The following is an 18,973-nucleotide window of genomic DNA, read 5'->3' as shown; positions in this document are numbered from 1 at the left end:
ATACAATGTGGCTGGACCCCAGCTTCCCCCAACCCACTCAGCAGGCTGTCAAAGCCACTTCTGAACAGCATGTTTAGTATTAACCTGGTGTTCCCACTCAGGCAGCTGCTCTGTCGTGGGATGGAACCATTTTGATGTGTCTGCTCTTCTCACACTCTGTGCCTCTGATCTCTTATCACCCTAAGCAGAGAGGATCTAATTGCTTGGTTTGTTACAGTCTGAAAGGGAGGTCCCTGTTGATCAGCCTGTGTCTCTCGTGCAGTGATGCTTGGACTCATCAGTAGCTGCCAGGGAAGCAGGGTCAGTGTTGGGCAGTGCACATGGCTTTGAACACCCCAGGAGCACTACTGCAGGAACTGCTGAGGCCTTTCCTCAGGAGGAAGCAGTGCAACTGGCAGGAACTTGGAGCTTTCTTAGCGTGTCCATTATACCCAGCTCTGCTCAACTCCCCCCGCCCGCCCCCAACACGAGGCGATTTCATTCTTCCACTCCTCCCCTTCTTCTTCCTAGACCTAAGCCCACCTCTGTTTGGCAGTCTTCATCTCATTTTTGAGGACTCTGCTTATTAAGGATCAGTTCTTCCATGAAGTCATGAGAGTACCAAGTGAGAGGACTCTGATTTTTCAGCCTTTCGCTTCCTCGTTGTTCCCGAGGAATATGATACGTTCCTTTCCATCAAAGTGCCCCTCACTGCACCTTCATACACAGATCACTAGCTTACAAGATGACAGTACAGGTAGTCCCCGGTTTACAAAGTGTTTGAGTTACCACAAACTGCTCCTCTGACTTTTTTTTTTTTTACAGTTTTTTCGTTGGTAATATGTATCACAATCAGTGTTGCAGCATGTAATTTGCTGATGTTATCATTCTCAGATGTAATGTTTCCAACCCTCAAAGGCAAAGGTTGAATTTATAAAGATACTGATTGTAAAAGGCAATAATAATGAAAACTTAAAAAAAATATGAGGTATTCGACTTAAATATCAGAACTGACTTATGACGGAGTCATTGTAAGTCAGGAACTACCGGTATTTAAAATTTATTTTACCTCTTTTTGTTCCCTTTGATACTATGGCTGATTACCCCACCAAACTGTATGCAGAGTATTATGATAGCAAAAAGCAAATGCCAGAATCATGTTTACCTTATTTAGCAGTCGAAGATAAATCACAGATTACAAATAAGATTGTTTTTGAGTATTGGTGTATGTGTATTCCTTTGAAGTAAGGACTGTATGTTTTGGATAGCTTGAGGTAGTTACCTTTCTCTCAAATGTTCAGAATATTTAAAATGTAATTTAAATAAAAAACGATTGATAGCTGGAGAGGTGGATGTGGATTGGCATAGATCCAAAACTTACTCATTTCTTCCCTTTGCAATTTTTATTTTAAATTTTAACTTCGGAACTTTTTTCAAAATATGGGAAATAAAGTGGTATAATATCTAAGTGCCTAACAAATGTTAACATTGTATTTTTTGTTTAAATTTTTTTGTTTGAAAAATAAAACATTACAAAAATGCATCTGAAGCGCAGCCCTTCCCAGATTCTCTGGATTTATTTTGATACTTTTACTACATATCTATATATCCATGACAATATACAGTATGTTCTAAGAGGGTTTTTAGGAGTCCTGGTGGTGCAGTGGTTAAAGCATTCAACTGCTAATTACATCAAAACGGTGGTGGTTCCAACCCACCAGCCGCTCTGAGGGAGAAAGATGTGGTAGTCTGCTTCCATAAAGATTTACAGCCTTGGGATGGTTCTCCTCTGTCCTGTAGGGTCACTATGAGTCAGAACCAACTTGATGGGTTAAGAGAGTTTTTAAAATTTCTATAATTGATAACATTATTTATACTTTTTCAAATAGCAATTTTCAATCAGCATTGCATATTGAGATGAATTCATGCTGAATCTTACAGATTTCACTCATTAACTTTAACTGCTCTGCATTATTTTGTTAGAATTTACCGTGACTTTTTAAATTTTTTTTTTATGGAGAGACATGTAGGTTGTTTCCAATTAACTGTGGTGTATTGAATGTTCTTAGACATGTCTCTTGGTGCAGATGTGATAGTCTTTTGGCCAGGTATACACCTAGGAGTGGAATGGCTGAATCTGACAGTTGCTTGTCTTTTAATGGGCAAATTTAATCCATTTTCATTTAGCATGATAATTCTTACTTTGGAGTAATTTCTATTACCTTTTCATGTGTATGTTCTCCACCTCCCCCACCTTTTTTCTCTTTTCCTCCTTTCTGTTGGATTTTTGTTATTTTTGTATTTTACTGGTTTGAAAGTTATTCATTCTATTTCTACTCTTTCATTGGTACCCGTAAATTTTTAAGACACATCCTTGACTTAATAAGATTTAAAGTGAATCAATATTTCTGTTTTCCTGAACAACACAAGGGCGTTAGATTTTAGCTCTTACCCCCGTCGTTCACGTTGTTGTTGTCAAGTGTTTAGTTTCACCATTTTTTAAAGCCCCTAAACACCCGTGATTATTGCAATCAAAGCTTATTGATTTTGTCCCAACCACCTGGAGTAAAGGAGAATGAAGAACACCAAAGACACAAGGAAATTATTAGTCCAGGAGACAGAATGGGCCACATAAACCAGAGACTTCCTCAGCCTGAGACCAGAAGAACTAGATGGTGCCCGGCTACCACCAATGATCGCCCTGACAGGGAATGCAACAGAGTCCCGGGTGGAGCTGGAGAAAGGTGGGGTGCAAGACTCAAATTCTAGTAAGAAGACCAGACTTAATGGTCTGACTGAGACTGGAGGTACCCCAGAAAGCATGGCCCCTGGATTCTCTGTCAGCCCAGAACTGAAACAATTCCTGAGGCCACCTCTTCAGACAGGGATTGGACTGGACTGTGGGACATAAAGTGATACATGTGAGGAGTGTCCCTCTTAGCTCAAGTAGAAACAAGACACTAAACAGGCAGCTTCTGTCCGGAGGTGAGATGAGAAGGCAGAGAGGGTTAGGATCTGGTTGAATGGACATGGGAAATCAGGGGTGGAAAGGAGAAGTGTGCTGTCACAGTATAGGGAGAGCAATTAGAGTCACGTAACAATGTATGTATAAATTTTTGTATGGGGGAAAAAAAGAGCTTACTGATCTTTTAATTCATTATTGATCTGTGGGCTCCATTCTTTCTTTGAGGTTCAGTTCTCTTCTAAACAACTTCTTTCTGTGAGGGGTAGTCTTTTAGTCTCTGAGCATCATTTTATTTACCTTTATATTTGAACAATTTTATAGCAGGACATAGAATTCTAGGTTAATAGTTATTTTCTTCAAGTCTCTATTATAAAGATTTATTCCGTTGTCTTCTGGCCTCAATTGTTGAGAAGTCTACTGGCTGTCTCAGTTTTGTTCGTTTTTAAGTAATCTTTTTCTTTCCAGGTACTTTTAAAATCTTGTTCAAAACTAAAACCACTTAGGTGCCTGGGCTAGAGATTGATTTATTTTTGTCTCTCTCACCCAGAGCTTGTGTGACTTCAGTCTTCAGGAAAGTTTCTCAGGCATCATCTCCTTGACTTTGGCCTCTCTCCCTCTTTCCTCATTCTCCTTCTGGAGCTCCTATTAGACCTGTGTTGGACATTCTCAGTCTGTCCTTTATGTATCCTCTCTTCCATATTTTCTACATCTTTACCTCTGTTCTCTCTGCTGCATTCTTCTAATTCACTCATACTTCCTTCAGTTATGTCTGATCTTCTGTTTAACACATTCATTGAGTTTTTTAGTTTAAATGACTTTTTGTTTTTTATTTCTAAAGGTTCACTTTGGATTTTTCTCAGTACTTGTTCTTTTATCATTCCATAACATGGAAGCATTGGTTTTATGATATAGCTATATAATAGTGATCTCCAGACTTAAGCATTTGTTGTATTGCTTTTTTAAAGTATTCTTTAAAAAGTTTGCTTACAGCTAGATCTATGAGATCATTCCTCCAGGAGTAATAAGTCTACATTAAATGTCTTTGGAGCCATCTGCTCCTTAGAAAACCTTATGGGAGCAGTTCTGTTCTGTTTTATAGAGACACTATGAGTTGGAATCTACTCAACAGCAATGGATTAAATGAAAACAGTTTTGACAGGCGTCCTATGTAAGCATCCCAAACTAGTGTTGCTGGGGTCATTTCAGGTCAATGTGTCTTCCCCAGATAAAAGAAAGATTTTTGGAAGGACTTGAATGTAAGCTAACTTATCTTTTCTGAAGAATAATTTTTTTGGGAAAAACAAAACTCACCTTTTATTACGACGTTGATGGTGTTGGAAATTTTTTGGTGTGCTTTATGTAGTAGTTCTGTGTGTGTGTTTGTAGTGGGGAGTTGAGTCTGTCTTTTGTTCGGTTTGCCCTGTTGCCAAAACCAGAAATCAGTATTTTTTTCTTTGACTCTTTTGAAGATTTCTGATACTTTTTAATGGAAAGATGAAAGAAATTGAGCATTTGATGGGGTGAATGTTTTGCCTGTCCTTTCTAACCTCTATAATTGTAGGGCTGTTAGAGCATCTCCCAGGGCACCTGGCAGGCTGTTCCTCCCTGGGCCCGGCTTTGAAGGTCTTCTGATAGGACCACAGAGTAGTTGCTTTGGAAACATTATATTCTAAACTGTTTTGTTGTTTTTCTTTCCCTTCAGGCTTTCCTAAAATAGATACGTTATTGTGGGAAAATAAGATTTGGAAAAACACTTAAAGACCTGGCAATTGATGATCAAATTTTATTTTAAAAATTTTTTTGTTTACCAAGATACTTTGAAAAAGGTATTTACTAGTCTGCTTTTCCCCATTTAACAGAAGTACAACCAAACCAAACCCATTGCTGTCAAGTCGATCCCAACTCATAGTGACTATAAAGAAGTATAGAGTAGTTGAAATGTCTGATGAGGTTAATACTTATAAGAAAAGCCTGATCATTTCCTAAAACACTTCTCCCACTCAGTTCCCTTACAACTGAAATTCCTCGCTCTTGCTCAGAAAAAAAAACTCCCTTCTCTCTGGGAATGGAAACACCTCGCTCAGTTACTTGCCCGAGTTTATCTGGCACTGCCTTCAGAGAATGCATTACAGCAGGGAGAATGGAGGGAAAGGACTGCCTTCCAATAGAGAGAAGGCTGGAGGTTGGTCTAAGGCCAGGCCGACCTCCTCTCAACTGACTCTGGAAACCTTTGGTAACTTGGCTTTGCAGCTGATGTAACAAAGAGCATGTCACTGTACAAATTCTCAACTAAACCAGACTTACTCTGCAAAGCAAGAGTCAGTAGATAGGCTGGAGACCTTTCTTTAAAAATTATGCAAAGAATGCTCTGACTGGGGCTTCCTTACACATTTGCAACAACATCACTTAGGCCTGGTCATGGGCCTTTAACCATTAGAGTTCGAAATAATTGAATGTTTGTTTAGAATCATAATAGAGCCATATAGTGCCTACCTTGTGCTGGGTACTGAGCTAACTCATTTAAAGTTCTTTGTACCCCTACAAGGTAGATGTATTATTACTGTCCCTTTCTACAGAGGGTAAAGTTCCAGGGTAGAGCTGGAATTCAAGTCTGTGCTCCTAACCATTATCCAGTACTACCTGAAATGCTAAGTCTTAGCTTGAAGTTTTTCTCTCCCCAGCCACAAACACCCCCATGAAATATAAAATGAGCATTTTTCGCCGAGTATGTGGAAGCAACCTACAGGAAACCACCTCCCAGGAAGCCTTAACAGTGAGAGAAAAGGATTGCCAGCATAAGAGGGCCAGGCCTAGGGTTTGGGGAAAATGCCAGACATACCTATTTCAGGATGGGCTGAGGACAAGCTGTTTCTTTGTGCTTTGTTCTAAAGACTTCTCAAGTGTACAGAACCTCTCCTTCTAATAAAACCAAGAGTCCTGCATTCAGCTGTAACCCAAGGGTGTTCTGGTCATAAAGAGGAAAAAAAAAAAAACACTTTGAGAGGTCACGGGTGTGAAATTATCTTAATGGGCATGCTTATGCTCTGGACATGAAAGATTTGAAATTCAAAACCACACGCTTTGACCTGACTGTTCCATGATGACACTGCCAGGATTGGCCAGCTACACCCTAGAGGAAATAGGTGCTTTTAGTTTCAGAGGCGCTGACGGTTAATCTTAAACCAAGCATCTACTGGAGATAAAGATGCAGCTGAGGGTCTGCTTTTCCCCAGAGTTCTTCATGGATAGAATATCCCCATCATGTTCTTCCTGAGGATTCAGAAAGAGACAAAGAAGGTCAGAGGAACTTGGAACTGCTGTGTAAGATTGCATTTGGACTGAGAGTCTGGATTGCTGTGTGCCAGTCCCAGCGGTGCCACCAAGAAGCTGTGTGACCTTGGGTCACTCATATCACTTCTTGGTCTCCATTTCTTCATCTAAAAACATTGGCTTGTCCAGGTCTATACACACTGGGGATTGACAGAGAAACAGTCGAAGCTGTGAAAAATGCATCAGCCCCACACACTTTTGATACTGTTGCTTAGAAAGTGCATGGAGTCCTGTGATACAGTTGAATTCAAGTATGGTTAGTGTCTATTTTTATTATCTTCCACTCCATTTCTGCTTGGGGGTAATAACCACACAGCTCATCAAGCTCTTATCACTAAAAGCAGCCAGCCCCCTTTGGAAAGGGGTTAATCTTGTTGCTCTAACATCTTGGCAAGTTGGAGTAGAGAAACTGATAAAGGGCCATCCATCACCACCACACCACTAGTTGCCATCAAGTCGATTCCAACTCATGACAACTCCATGTGTGTTAGAGTAAAACTGTGCTTCGTAGGGTTTTCAATGGCTGATTTTTTCAGAAGTAGATTGCCAGGCCTTTTTTCCATGGTGCCTCTGGGTGGACTCAAACCTCCAACCTTCAGGTTAGCAGCTGAGCATGTTAACCATTGCACCACCCATGGGCTCAAAGGCTACCCAGGAGGATGTTTTTCCGCTTACTCCTTAAGTGTTTCAAATGGCTTTGTTTCCTGAGATACTTTGGCTGCATTCCAGAAAGCGCCATGGATATGTTTATCATGTTAAAGGTTGTAACTCATTTGTGGTTAAATGTGATGTTAGGTGGGAAAAGTCAGCTCCCACCTTTAGAGATGAGTCACTCCATGAACTGCATCATCTAGACCCAGCTGTGGTGCTAACCTAATTTTTTTTTTTTTTAAATGAAAAGATGCATGAAACCTTCAGTGGTTATTTGTCTCATAAGGAGAGAAGAAAGCTTTTAGCAAGGCTTTAATTATAGCTCTTCACATGTTCCTGCCCTAATTAAAGTTTGCTTTACTCCAAGGAAGGAGAAAGCACAAATGGTTTTGTAGTGGTACTGCTTGTATCTTGGTTACTTAGAAAAAGCCATGTAGATAATGGTTCCTGGGTTGCTCTGGGAGTAGTCGATGATATTGGGAACTGCTTTTTTATTGTAATATAGTCATGCCCCCTTTTCATCTGATGCCCAGAAGCACAAGGTGGAAACCGTAGAGCCTGCCCTGTTAGTTCCTCCTCTCCAGGAATCACCTTAGTCCAGCATCCTGGGCCCTCCCATCCTGCAGTGTCTCCTTACACACAGTTGAATGAATTCTGGAGAAATGACCAAGACAGCTCTGAGCCCCTTTATCAGAGCCTGAAGGGAACTGATGGCTAACAGGAGTGTGTCTAGAGCAGTGTCTCTTCTGCTGTGCTCCTATGGGGCTGGAGGGAAAGTCCGTCCTCTTTGCTTTGAGAGCCTCTGAGGTCCACTACCCATGGACACTCTGTTTTCCTCTGATGGGCTGGAGGGAGCATAGTCCTCTGATTCAACTGGCCCATTTTGTGGAGGTCTGGTGAGGGTCTTCAGATAAATAAACTTTAACTCCAGTGCTTCGTCCATGTGTGTACAACTATTCAATCCCCTCTGAAGCCAAGGATATTTGAGAATTGAATTTTCCACATCCTTAGTATGCAGTTTGATGAGGAAGGGTTTTAGTCCTGTGAACGGAGTTTAAGTGAATACCATCAAATTTAAACCTCATTAAAATAACTTTTCTTGTATTATAATTTCTCCCATTTGCAAAGCAGAAATGAAATGAAGCTCTGTTCCTCACCCCCATTGCCCGTGAATAAAACATTAGGCCTACATTGGGGTGGAGGGGGGGAGAAGCAGTGACTTGAAATCTTTGTCATTAGTTTAACAAATAACTTGTTCAGCACCTCTGTGTACAAGTCCCCCTGCTGGAGTCTGTGGGTGCAGCAGCCACGAGCACCACCCTCCCAAAGCTTGCACGGAAGCTTAAAACAGACCTATTAACCAGGGGCTTAAAGAGAGCATATGAACAATTACAAGTCAATGCAGGGTGAGCTTAAAGGAAGGAGAACAGCCTTCAGCCTGTGGTGCTCAGGGAGCATTCATGATGAAAATAGAATTTCAACTCACCTTTGAAGGGTAGATGGGATTTTGAGAGCTAGGCATGGGGAACATGGGTACAGAGAGTTTTCTGGTTGAAAATAATAAAATAATGGTAATTGCTAACATTTACTATGCTTATCTGATATGCCTATATTCAGGAAGATAAGCATTGCATGCTTCATCTCACTAACTTATCACAGCAACCTTAAGAGACCAGTACTATTTTTATCCCACTTGACAAGTAAGGAAAATCAGATGTAAAGAGATTGAAGTACCTTGCCCAAGCCACCTAGCTAAACATAGGGGAAAAAACGAACCAGTTGCCATCAAGTCCGTTCTGACTGATGGCAACCCTACGTGTGTCTAAGTAGAGTTGTGCTCCAGAGGGTTTTCAGTGGCTGATTTTTCAGAAATAGATCACCAGGCCTTTCTTTCGAGCGCCTCTGGGTGGACTCAAACCTCCATCCTTCCTGTTATCAGCTAAGTATGTTAACCATTTGCACACCTGGGGACTCCAAAAAACGGGGGGAAGGAAGGATTTAAACCCTGTCTGGCTAGTGCTGAAACTTGAGTTCTTTCCCCTTGGCCATTGTGTACTGGAAAGGCATGTTTGGAGAATGGGAAGAGGTCCAGTTTGACTGTAGGTAAGGGAGGGAGTGAAAGGTAATCTTGGGGGTACATTGTAGAAGAATGAATACCTAAATAGTGTGCCTAGGATTTAGGGTTTTATTCTGAAGGCGATGACAAGTCATTGAAGGGTTTTAAAGGCAGAAGTCGGTGATTTGAGAGACACAGAGAATCCAGTACAAGCGCTGAGTGGCAGCAGCAATCATGGGAGCATTGGGGTTAAGCCTGGTGGAGCTCCTGCAGGAGCCACTATAAGTAGAAGAGGGGTGGTGGGCTCAGGTCAAGTGAATGAGCAGCTTCTGGTTTGTGTAGCTGGCTTATGCTTCATTATTGAAGAAGTTCATCCCTCAAGACCCAGGTTTGAGCTTTTTATACTCCAAAGACCAAAAACAAAACCCATTGCCACTGAGTTCATTCCGACCCTAGAGGACAGAGTAGTACTGCCTCATAGAGTTTCCAGGGAGCAGCTGGTGAATTTGAACTGCCAACCTTTTGGTTATCAGCCATCTCACTTAGCCATTGAACCACCAGGGCTCCCCTCCAAAGACAGTGGGTGTTTTACATGGTGATTATTTATTTATTTTTTAATTTATCAAGGGGCTAAATGGAATTTCAGGTTAATTAGCTCAAAGAGTAAAGGCAGTCCCACCCAAATTCCTTCTGAAAGACATTTTTAAAAGAAAAATCTGGAGGACTATGGCCACAGTCCATTGTTGTCTTCAGACTCTTGCAGTCGCCTGATGTTCCCTGGAGGGAGTCATTGTTGCTCACCAAGCTAAACTCTTGTGTTAGTGCCTTCAAGGACAGCAGCAAGGTGCCAGGTGCATAGCTGAGTCTCTTGTGGCCTGTGTTCCAGTTACATCTTTCCCAAAATCCTACTGACAGGTGGAACCATTTCGTATTGAAATTGAGTAGCACGAAACCAGTGTTCCCATCCCTTGGGGCACACTGAAATTACCTGGAGAGCTTTTTAAAAGACCTTCAAGTTTCTGGCTTAACGGTCTGGGGTGAGGCCAGCTTTAGTAATTTTTAAATGCCCCCTATTAAGCAGCCAAAATGAGAATCACAGCTTTAAACCAATGGTTCTCAAACTTTAGCTGCAGCGGAATCACTGGGAGGGCTTGTTAAAACACAGACTGCCGGGCCTGAAGCCCAGAGTAAGGCCTGGCTGGTTCCCATGAATTAGTCACCAGTGGATGCTGCTGGACTGGGAACACACTTTTGAGAACCATGACTTTAAACAGCTACCAGTGGCCAGGTCCTTGTAGTAGATACTGGGAGGAGATCAGGCACAAGGCATGGCACCTCAGATTTCTCCCCGGCTAGCCCCACTTGGCCACCAAGGAGAAGGCCACAAGGAAAGGTGGAGGTTGCCCCAGGCTTCAGGAGGAAGCTGAAGAGTAGCAGTAAACATAGCATCTCGTAGGTGTTTGTCTGGAGCATAATGGACAACTTGGAAAATACAAGGTGGTCAAATTGAACTTTTCCTCTGGACTGTTAGAGTGACCCTTGGGTCTTGTCTAGTCCAGTTGTCTTCATTGTGCAAATGAGAAGACTGAGGCCCCACAGTGAACTGGTGATAGGTCTGTAATAACCTAGAATTTGCCACTTCGATATTAGGGTTCTTTCTGTGATACCACAGTGCCCATACTCTGCTGCAGGTGAACTGAAGAATGGGCATGATTTCCTTAGTCTGTGGAAGTCATCCCTAGTGTCCAGGGCATGGCACAGAACAAGAAATGAAGATGATGAGGTTGGACTAAATTATCCCTAGGCTTAACCGCAGTGTTTCTCAAAATGTAGTCCAGCAGCCTCAGCATCACTTGGGAACTTATTAGAAATGCAGATTCTCTTGGGTCCCACCCCAGACTCAAATGATTCTGAAAGGCTTGGGGTAGGACCCAGTAATCTGTGTTGTAACCTGCTCTCTAGATGACTGTGATGTTGCTCACTCAAGTTAGAGAACCACTGGCTTAGAGAAAGCCCGACTGAATAAAGCAGCTAGTTGCCTCCAAGAAAACCTGGAGATTTTTTTATGTTGAATGTCTTTCCCCTTTAGCCCTTTCCCCTCAATTAATATGTGGTATTCCCTGGTGGCACAGTAGTTAAGCACTCGGCTGCTAACCAAAAGGTTGGTGGTTTGAACCCACCAGCTGCTCCGTGGGAGAAAGATGTGGCAGTCTGCTTTCATAAAGATTTACAGCCTTGGAAACCCTATGGGGTGGTTTTGCTCTGTCCTATAGGGTCGCAGTGGATGGCAGTGGGTTTATGCTTGGGGTCAGAATCTGGTGGGTCAGCTAGCCGTCCTGGATTACAGAATAGCACTTTGGGGGTTATTTGTTCTGAATATGATCTGTATTTTCACCTCAGCTCTGTCACTAACATGCTGAAAACCTGGGGGCCTGGGTTTCATCATCTATAAAAACGAAGGCTGCCAGTGTCTCTAGCAGCATTAGTCACAATAGCCAAAAGGTGGAAACAACCCGGGTGACCACTGACAGATGAATGGATGAACAAAATGTACATCCATGCAGTGGAATATCTTTCAGTCATGAAAAGGAAAGGAATAAAGTTCTGGTGATTTTTTACATGGGTTGAACCTTGAAAACATGCTCAGTGAAATAAGCCAGACATAAAAGAGCAGATACTGTATGGTCCTACTCATATGAGGTATCTAGAAAAGGCAAATGCTTGGAGACAGAAAGTAGGATAGAGGTCACCAGGGGTTGGGAAGAGGGGGGTGGAATGAGAAATTATTACTTAATAGGAACAGAATTTCTGTTTCGGATGATGAAAAAGTTCTGCATTAGTGGTGATGGTTGCACAATACTGCAGACGTGCTTAATGCCACCTGAACTGTACGCTTACAAATGGTTAAAATGGTACATTTTATGTTATGTGTATTTTACTACAATTCTTTAAAAAATAATTTCTCCACAGAATAGATAAGACAGGACAGTCTCAGCTCCCCCTACCCCACCGGAGCTGACAGAGTACTTGGTCTTGGCACACTTTTCCCCTGAGCTTGCTCACGGCGCTCCTCTTCCACCACCACCGCCACCACCCAGGCCTCTCTGCCATCCCAGGAGCAAATGGGTTCTAAAATCCCTTCAAGCTTTAAGGAAGCCATATTGGGAAGCTTTTTGAGCTCAGCTGGTTTTAGGAAGTGTTTTGAAAACCACTGCTATGTAACACTGAGGACTTGACTCAGGTTGGAAACCTGTAATTAGAACGGCAGCCTTAGGCACAAGATGGTGTTGTCCCCTGAGGCTGCTGGGGGTCAGGAGTGAGGCGGGGAGCCTGCGATTGGGTTGGTCTGGGCCTCAGAATTGGCAAGGCATATTGTGCTAAAACCAAAGGGATAAAGAGTTGAGGATTCTGAAGAGAGGCTGGGTGGTAAAGGAGGGTCTCTGAAGACAGGCAGCCAGGAATGAATCTCAGATCCACCACTTAATCTGTAACTGTGTTTTTACCCCTTGTGAAGTTGAGGCTTAAGTCCTTACAAACTTTCCCTTTGTTCATACGTTCTTATAATTTTGTTTTCTGAGAGCAGACTTGCTTCAGCATGGCCCAGGGTAAATTTTCACAGATTCTAAAATAAATGGAGTTTAACTTTCTAAGTCTTTTTGTGGTTCTGATATTGTTGGTGACCATCTTTTTCTTTTCTTTTAGTTAGTGACAGGAGTATGGGAAGGTAAATACAACTTCTTCTGTCAGGGAACACGCAGCGCGGGAGAATCAGACATGAAGGTACCGTCACACTTTTTTTTCTTTTTAATAGCATTTATTATGTAGTTTCCTGTTTTGTTTTTAAATAAGGAAAGTGTACAAAAGACAAAAAATAGCCCATAACCCTACTGCCCAGATAATCTCTAGACATTAAAAATCATAAGAATAATAAAAGCAGTATATACACATGGTACAAAAATTGGAACATGAAAGGTGTAAAATGAAAAGTAAAGCTACCCTCTCTGCAAAGGTAACTGTTGTTAACAGTTTCTGGGGAGAGAGAATTGCATCCATTTGTCAGTGTTTATGCTGTATTTACGTGAATGAGATCATAAGTATAATGTCCTGAATTTTTAAATCATTCTTCTAAGTGCCTTCTGAGCACTGGTATTTAAGATAGAATTTGACTTCCACTCTAGGTGAGGTTTGTTTTTTTGTTTGTTTTAATAAAAGACTGACAGTAGGTGCTCAGTCATAAGACAGCTTTGTGACATAGTAATTTGTCAGGTACCTGACTCTAAAAGCTCTGATTCCTTTTCTTCTTTGCCTTATACTGTGTCACCTGCCCCATGCCAGTCCCTGAAATCAAAAGCGTCTTTCAGGTGGTTTGTTTGTACTGATGGCTTCACAGACTCCTTCCAGAGGGAATAGGCAGGCTTCAGGGTTTTGGACCTAGAGCTTTCTGTTTTTGTTATAATCTTGAAGGGTATCAGTGGCCCTTATAAAACTTTCCTTGTTGTCATTGCAAACTTCCCCTAGTGTATTCTTCCTTTAAATCCGCTCACAGAGTAACCAGTTGGGCTCTTGGGCTTCTCCGAGTTAACATTGGACTTTGGGATGTTAGTAAAACGTGTCAGAGGTAATATTTCAGAGCAGGCCCATTTCAGAGAACACTGAGACTAAGTCTTTTAACCCCTTCCTCCTAGATCATCCGTGTCCTCTGGTGGTATTACTTCTCCAAACTCATAGAATTTATGGACACCTTCTTCTTCATTTTACGCAAGAACAACCACCAGATCACAGTCCTGCATGTGTACCACCACGTCTCCATGCTGAACATCTGGTGGTTTGTGATGAACTGGGTGCCCTGCGGCCACTGTAAATATTATGGGGACGGGTGTGGGGGTGGCTTGGGGATAGGTATGAGCAGAGAGGATAAACTGAAACAGGCTTTTAGGAAAGGTGCTGTTTCTGTAGATTCTAACAATTCAGGCATTTGAACTTTGTGTCTTAGCTGCGTATAATGATAGTTTGTGTGACCTATGCAGTCAGTGAGCTGACAACATCTTTTTTCTAGTTTAGTGTGAAGGCCTGATTTGGCAAGATGAAGGAGATGACAGATTCCCCACTTGAGGGCACATTAAAAAATATGGACAGTGTTGTCTGTCCCAGAGGGAGCTGTTTCAGATTAGTTCTTAAAAGGTTAAGAGATTTGGAATGTGTTTGCCTGACAGGAATAGGGCAGGAAGATGGGATCATTCCATTTTGTGGGTACCAGGGAACAAAACTAATTGTGAGATACAGCTTTAGCTAATACCACATTAGGAAGTCTCCACATATCCTAATAGAATGACCCTCCCATTCCATGAAGCACGTTTGTCAGGATGTCTTTTATGGCAAGTACCGAAATTTGAAGTAACTTCTCAAAGGTTACTTCAGGTAACTGGTAACTGGCTTTTGGAAAGCTATGGTCTTGAAATCTCTTATAATTTTCAGAGATAAAGTTGTTACCTTCAGGCTCAGCTTGGAGTTTTAACAAATGTCCCAGTCAAAATTCCAGTCATCCTGACACTGAAGAATTTGACTAGAGCCTTGGGTCTGTTTATGTATAGTTTTTTCCCTAGGATTGTACTAACCCTTGATTAACTTGGCCCACCAAGGTTCACACAGTGATAGAATTTTAGAACTAGAAAGGACCTTCAAAATACAGCTCCTTTGGATGTACATCTGAGAAAACTGAGACCATAGAATGGTCGGTAGAGATCAGCCTCCAACTCCGTTGTTAGTGTTTTTTTGCCCACCATCCCACCTCATGAGTGTGGGTTAACTGACCTTGCTAGTGGAAACGGCACCTGCTTACAGTACAAGAGTGCGTTCAATCTTCAGAAAACTTGCAGGTTGGCAGATTTTAACTAGCCCCACCTGGCCCCAAGAAACTGAACCAGAGAATGGATGTGACCTGTGCAAGGTCGCATGGTCAGTTGACTATCATAGCTGAGAGTAGAAGCGCTTTCCCTGATGCTTGTGCACATGGCCTTAACTGCACATGGAGAGGCCAGATGGCTTTTTGTGGTTGCTTACTGTGGGGGCAGTAAGACAGTCTGAAAAAAGAACTAGCAGTCCTACTAGAAATTTGAAGATCAGGAGATTAAGTGGCTCTTTTATCCCTAGGGAACTAGACTCTGCTCAGTGCATGGCCTCAGCACTGCTGTCCTGTGGAGTAATTAGGAGGTGACTTCTCAGGCCTCTCCAAACCTCAGCAGATTTGTAGGGACATATTGTCCATCCGCTGTCCAAAGCTTTCAGAGCAACAGGACTGAGGTGATTGGGCATGTATACAAAAGCAACTACCTCTGGGCATTGTTAGGGAGCTGGAAGCAAAGCCTGCAGGTGCCAGAGCCATGCAGGTGGATATAGTGGCTCCTGTGTTAGATCCACCCTGACGGGTTCAGCTGACCCCTAGGCTTAAAGCATCCTAATGGTGGCCTGCCCAAGCAGAAATGGCATTCTGATTATACATCCATGCAGTGCTTGCTGCTGCTGTGTCCTCCAACCCCTGTTCAAAAGTATCTCATTTTCTGAATATATTTGTATATTTTTTTCTTTTTCTGTTATGTATAAAACACTGACATGCCCTCCTTCCCAAACCCCCTCTGTTCCTGCAGGTTACTTTGGTGCCACACTTAACAGCTTCATCCACGTCCTCATGTACTCATACTATGGTCTGTCATCTGTCCCTTCCATGCGTCCGTATCTCTGGTGGAAGAAGTACATCACTCAGGGGCAGCTGGTGAGTGACTGGGCCTCATTCTCCCAGGACTTGCTTCCCGGTGGACACTGACCTCTTCCTTTGGATGCTCTGCTGCCTCCCTGTTGTTGTTTAATAGCATCTAAGATGTGCCTTTCCCACCCCTTCTCATTTGATCCAATTGTAAACTCCTTGAAATGGTCACAGCAGGGAATTTTCTTTATTTTTATTGATGGGGAAATTGTGCCCATGGTCATACAGCTAGTTGAATTGTATGTACAGTGAGAGCTGGAATCTCATTTCCTGACTTCAAGGTCAGTTTTTTGGTCCTTAGTTTGTGCAAATAAGCACATATGCATCTGTATGTATATGTATTTTCTAATTATAATCCAAAATCCAAGGTAAAAACTGTTTATCTGTGTTCCAAGAAGTTCAGAAGGAGCTGTGAAGTAACCTGAGTCCAGCGTGCTTCTAGCTCGTTAGGCAACAAGAATGTTTGCTAAGGCACATGCCAGCTGACCTCTGAATTCTGCCCGTGCTTAATGGAGCACCTGTTGCTAACATTGGCATCTGGTGACATCCCCCTCCCCGTTCAGGCGACTGCTGGTGCCTGGTGGCTATTTCTCAACATCCTTTCTCAAACATTTCCCAGTTGCTGGTGTATTATAGATCCCTGTTCTTCTCCCCAGGAGCTCTAGTGGTGCAGTGGTTAAGCACTTGGCTGCTAACCAAAAGGTCAGTGATTTGAAGCTACCAGTTGCTCTGTGGGAGAAAGGTTTGGCAGTCTGCTTCTGTAAAGATTACAGCGTTGGAAACCCTGTGGGGCATTTCTGCTCTGTCCTGTAGGGTCGTTATGAGTTAGAGTCAACTTGATGGTAACAGTTTTTTTTGTTTTTTGTTTTTTTTTTTAATTCCTCTCCCCTCATGCATTCTTTGATAACTAGTTATTAATACTACTACTGCTGTTAAATGCTGACGTTTATTATATGTCAGGCACTTGTGCTAATAATAAGGAGTTTACATGGATTGTTCCAATAACCTGATCTCATTATTGCCCCATTCTATAGATGAGGACACTGAGTCAGTAGGCCAAAGCTAGCTGACTTAGGGGTGTGGACATTAAACTCTTAGCCTTGCCTTATTAACAAACCAAACTGACTCAGACCATCCAAATCAATTACGATTTTTCAATATTTAAAATAACTATCTGAGAAAATCTCCTGTATTACATATATGTTTGATATGTCATTATCACCTCTTTGCCAGGTGCTTTACAGTCCTTGTTAGGTTTTTTCACCCACCTGTGAAGAAAGACAATTGTTCTGTAACTTCCTTTTTACACTGGAGGTGAAAGGATGCAGTGATTGATTTATAACCCACAGCTGTGATTCTGGCAGAAGCAGAATTTAAAAAGAACAGGTTGGGGAAGTGGTTCTCCCACTGGGCTTAGTACATTGAGGTAGAAGATTGCACCCAGTTTGTTTAAATTTATTTTAAGCACGCTTCCTAGTTATTTCTCAATCTAAAGTACTAACCTTAAAAATAAAAGGAAAAAACTCTTGTCTGTTTGGTAGCATTATAAGCTGGGCCAGAAATACAATGGGCAGAACCCAGCCCTCCGTTGTCGTTCTTCTTCCATAAGGTGCACCTCCGGCGGCCACCTTATTTTTAACATCTCCTGAGTGTTTCTCCAAGCAGATTCTCATGCTTTTCAAGTTTTACTTGTCAGAGAAAGCCTATACACTTGGCATTATTTCCCAGTGAGTTTAAGTCTAGAATACACAGTCGAGGGATGGGGAAAATGTCCAGTCTGGTTGGTTCCTTCAGTGACATCACTTGTTCCCTTTAAAAATACATACACCCCACATCCTTCCTTCCCCCCTTTAAAAAGCAAAAAATAAAAAACTTTGCATCTCTCTCTACTGTGTCCCTGAATTTTAGAGGTGATGGTGTAAGTTATAAGTAACAGTGGGTTCACTGTTTAATAGCTACGTGGTGTTGGGAGTTATATATACGTAAAACAAGTATACACATGCACACATATATATAGTTTAGGATAAATATAGTGTATGTATTGTGGGAGCCCTGGTGGCGCAGTGGTTAAGAGCTCGGCTGCTAACCAAAAGGTCGGCAGTTCGAATGCACCAGCCACTCCTTGGAAACCCTGTGGGGCAGTTCTACTCTGTCCTATAGGGTCGCTGTGAGTCTACTCGACGGCAACGAGTTTGGTTTGGTATTTTTTTGATAACTGTGTTTATTAAATGACTTCTTTGCTTACAGAAAAATTAATCAACATTAATTCAGGAACTTGGGGGTGGGGTGCTGGGTGAAAAGTCTAACGTGGGACCTTGTAGATGTCCTGCTGCTATGCTGCTCAGGTGTGTCCTGTCTCTTTCTACCAGCTCCAGTTTGTGCTGACAATCATCCAGACCAGCTGTGGCGTCATCTGGCCTTGCGCGTTCCCTCTCGGTTGGTTATATTTCCAGATTGGATACATGATTTCTCTGATTGTTCTTTTCACAAATTTCTACATTCAGGTAAATCTCACTTTCCTCTGATGGTTGGTATCTGGGGCCGTTTCCGACCAGCGCACTCACCGTTCACGCACACACCCACATGGAGCCAGGCAGTGTGCTCCAGTGGCCTCACAGGAATGAGGGCAGCCTCTGCGTTTCAGGGGCTGACAGCTATGTGGAGGACTTTAAAAGTCAGTCTCAGACCTACACAGTTCTAGTACTTTGCTGGGGAGTCTTGGGACTCATGTGGTAAATACAAAACTGTTGAGCAGGATCCTGTATTGCTTCCCTTCTGACCTGTGTCAGGGGAATGATAGGTGATTTTCAACCAGAAGTCTCTCAGCCCTTCTACTGCTGCTAAGGTCAGGGGTTCAGTTCATTTCTAAGTACATGATGTATGTAAGCTTTTGCTCACAGCAGGGTCCATTTAGGGCAGATTATCTCTGGTGGAACCTGGCTGCTCTGAACCGCTGCTACTTTTCTGCCTCTGTCACCGCTGGATGGTGGGTGTTATTCTGCTCTGGTTGCCCCTCAGACAGTGCCTGGTAGCTGTACTACCTGCTGTGCTGGGGAAGACACAAGGACAGGAATAAGGGTAGAGGCCATGGATTCCGAGGTCATAAGCCCAGTAGTGTCAAGCAGCTACTTGGAGGATCAGCCACTTTTCTTCTTCTCTGTGCCCGCCTGCACCTTTAACCACATGTTCCTTTGCGTGGCATATTTCACTTGAGCTGAGTTCCTGTGCTGCT

General features: G+C 42.6%; 1 protein-coding gene across 2 annotated transcripts in view; it reads left to right on the top strand.

Annotated features, from left to right (window-relative positions):
• Positions 1-18,328, top strand: part of ELOVL5 (ELOVL fatty acid elongase 5) — a 73,572-nt gene extending 55,244 nt beyond the window's left edge. Inside the window, exons 3-6 of one of the 2 annotated variants that reach the window (XM_023742665.1) lie at positions 12,684-12,761; positions 13,667-13,838; positions 15,626-15,750; positions 18,111-18,328. In XM_023742665.1, coding sequence (XP_023598433.1) covers positions 12,684-12,761; positions 13,667-13,838; positions 15,626-15,750; positions 18,111-18,266 — 531 coding nt within the window. In that variant the 3' untranslated portion in view covers positions 18,267-18,328. The remainder of the gene's footprint in view (positions 1-12,683; positions 12,762-13,666; positions 13,839-15,625; positions 15,751-18,110) is intronic. The other variant, XM_023742664.1, reaches the window with a different exon arrangement.
• Positions 18,329-18,973: the final 645 nt, after the last annotated feature.

This window comes from Trichechus manatus, unplaced genomic scaffold, assembly GCF_000243295.1.
Source record: "Trichechus manatus latirostris isolate Lorelei unplaced genomic scaffold, TriManLat1.0 scaffold00215, whole genome shotgun sequence".
Classification (NCBI taxonomy): domain Eukaryota; kingdom Metazoa; phylum Chordata; class Mammalia; order Sirenia; family Trichechidae; genus Trichechus; species Trichechus manatus.
This window is presented reverse-complemented; position numbering and strand designations above follow the sequence as displayed.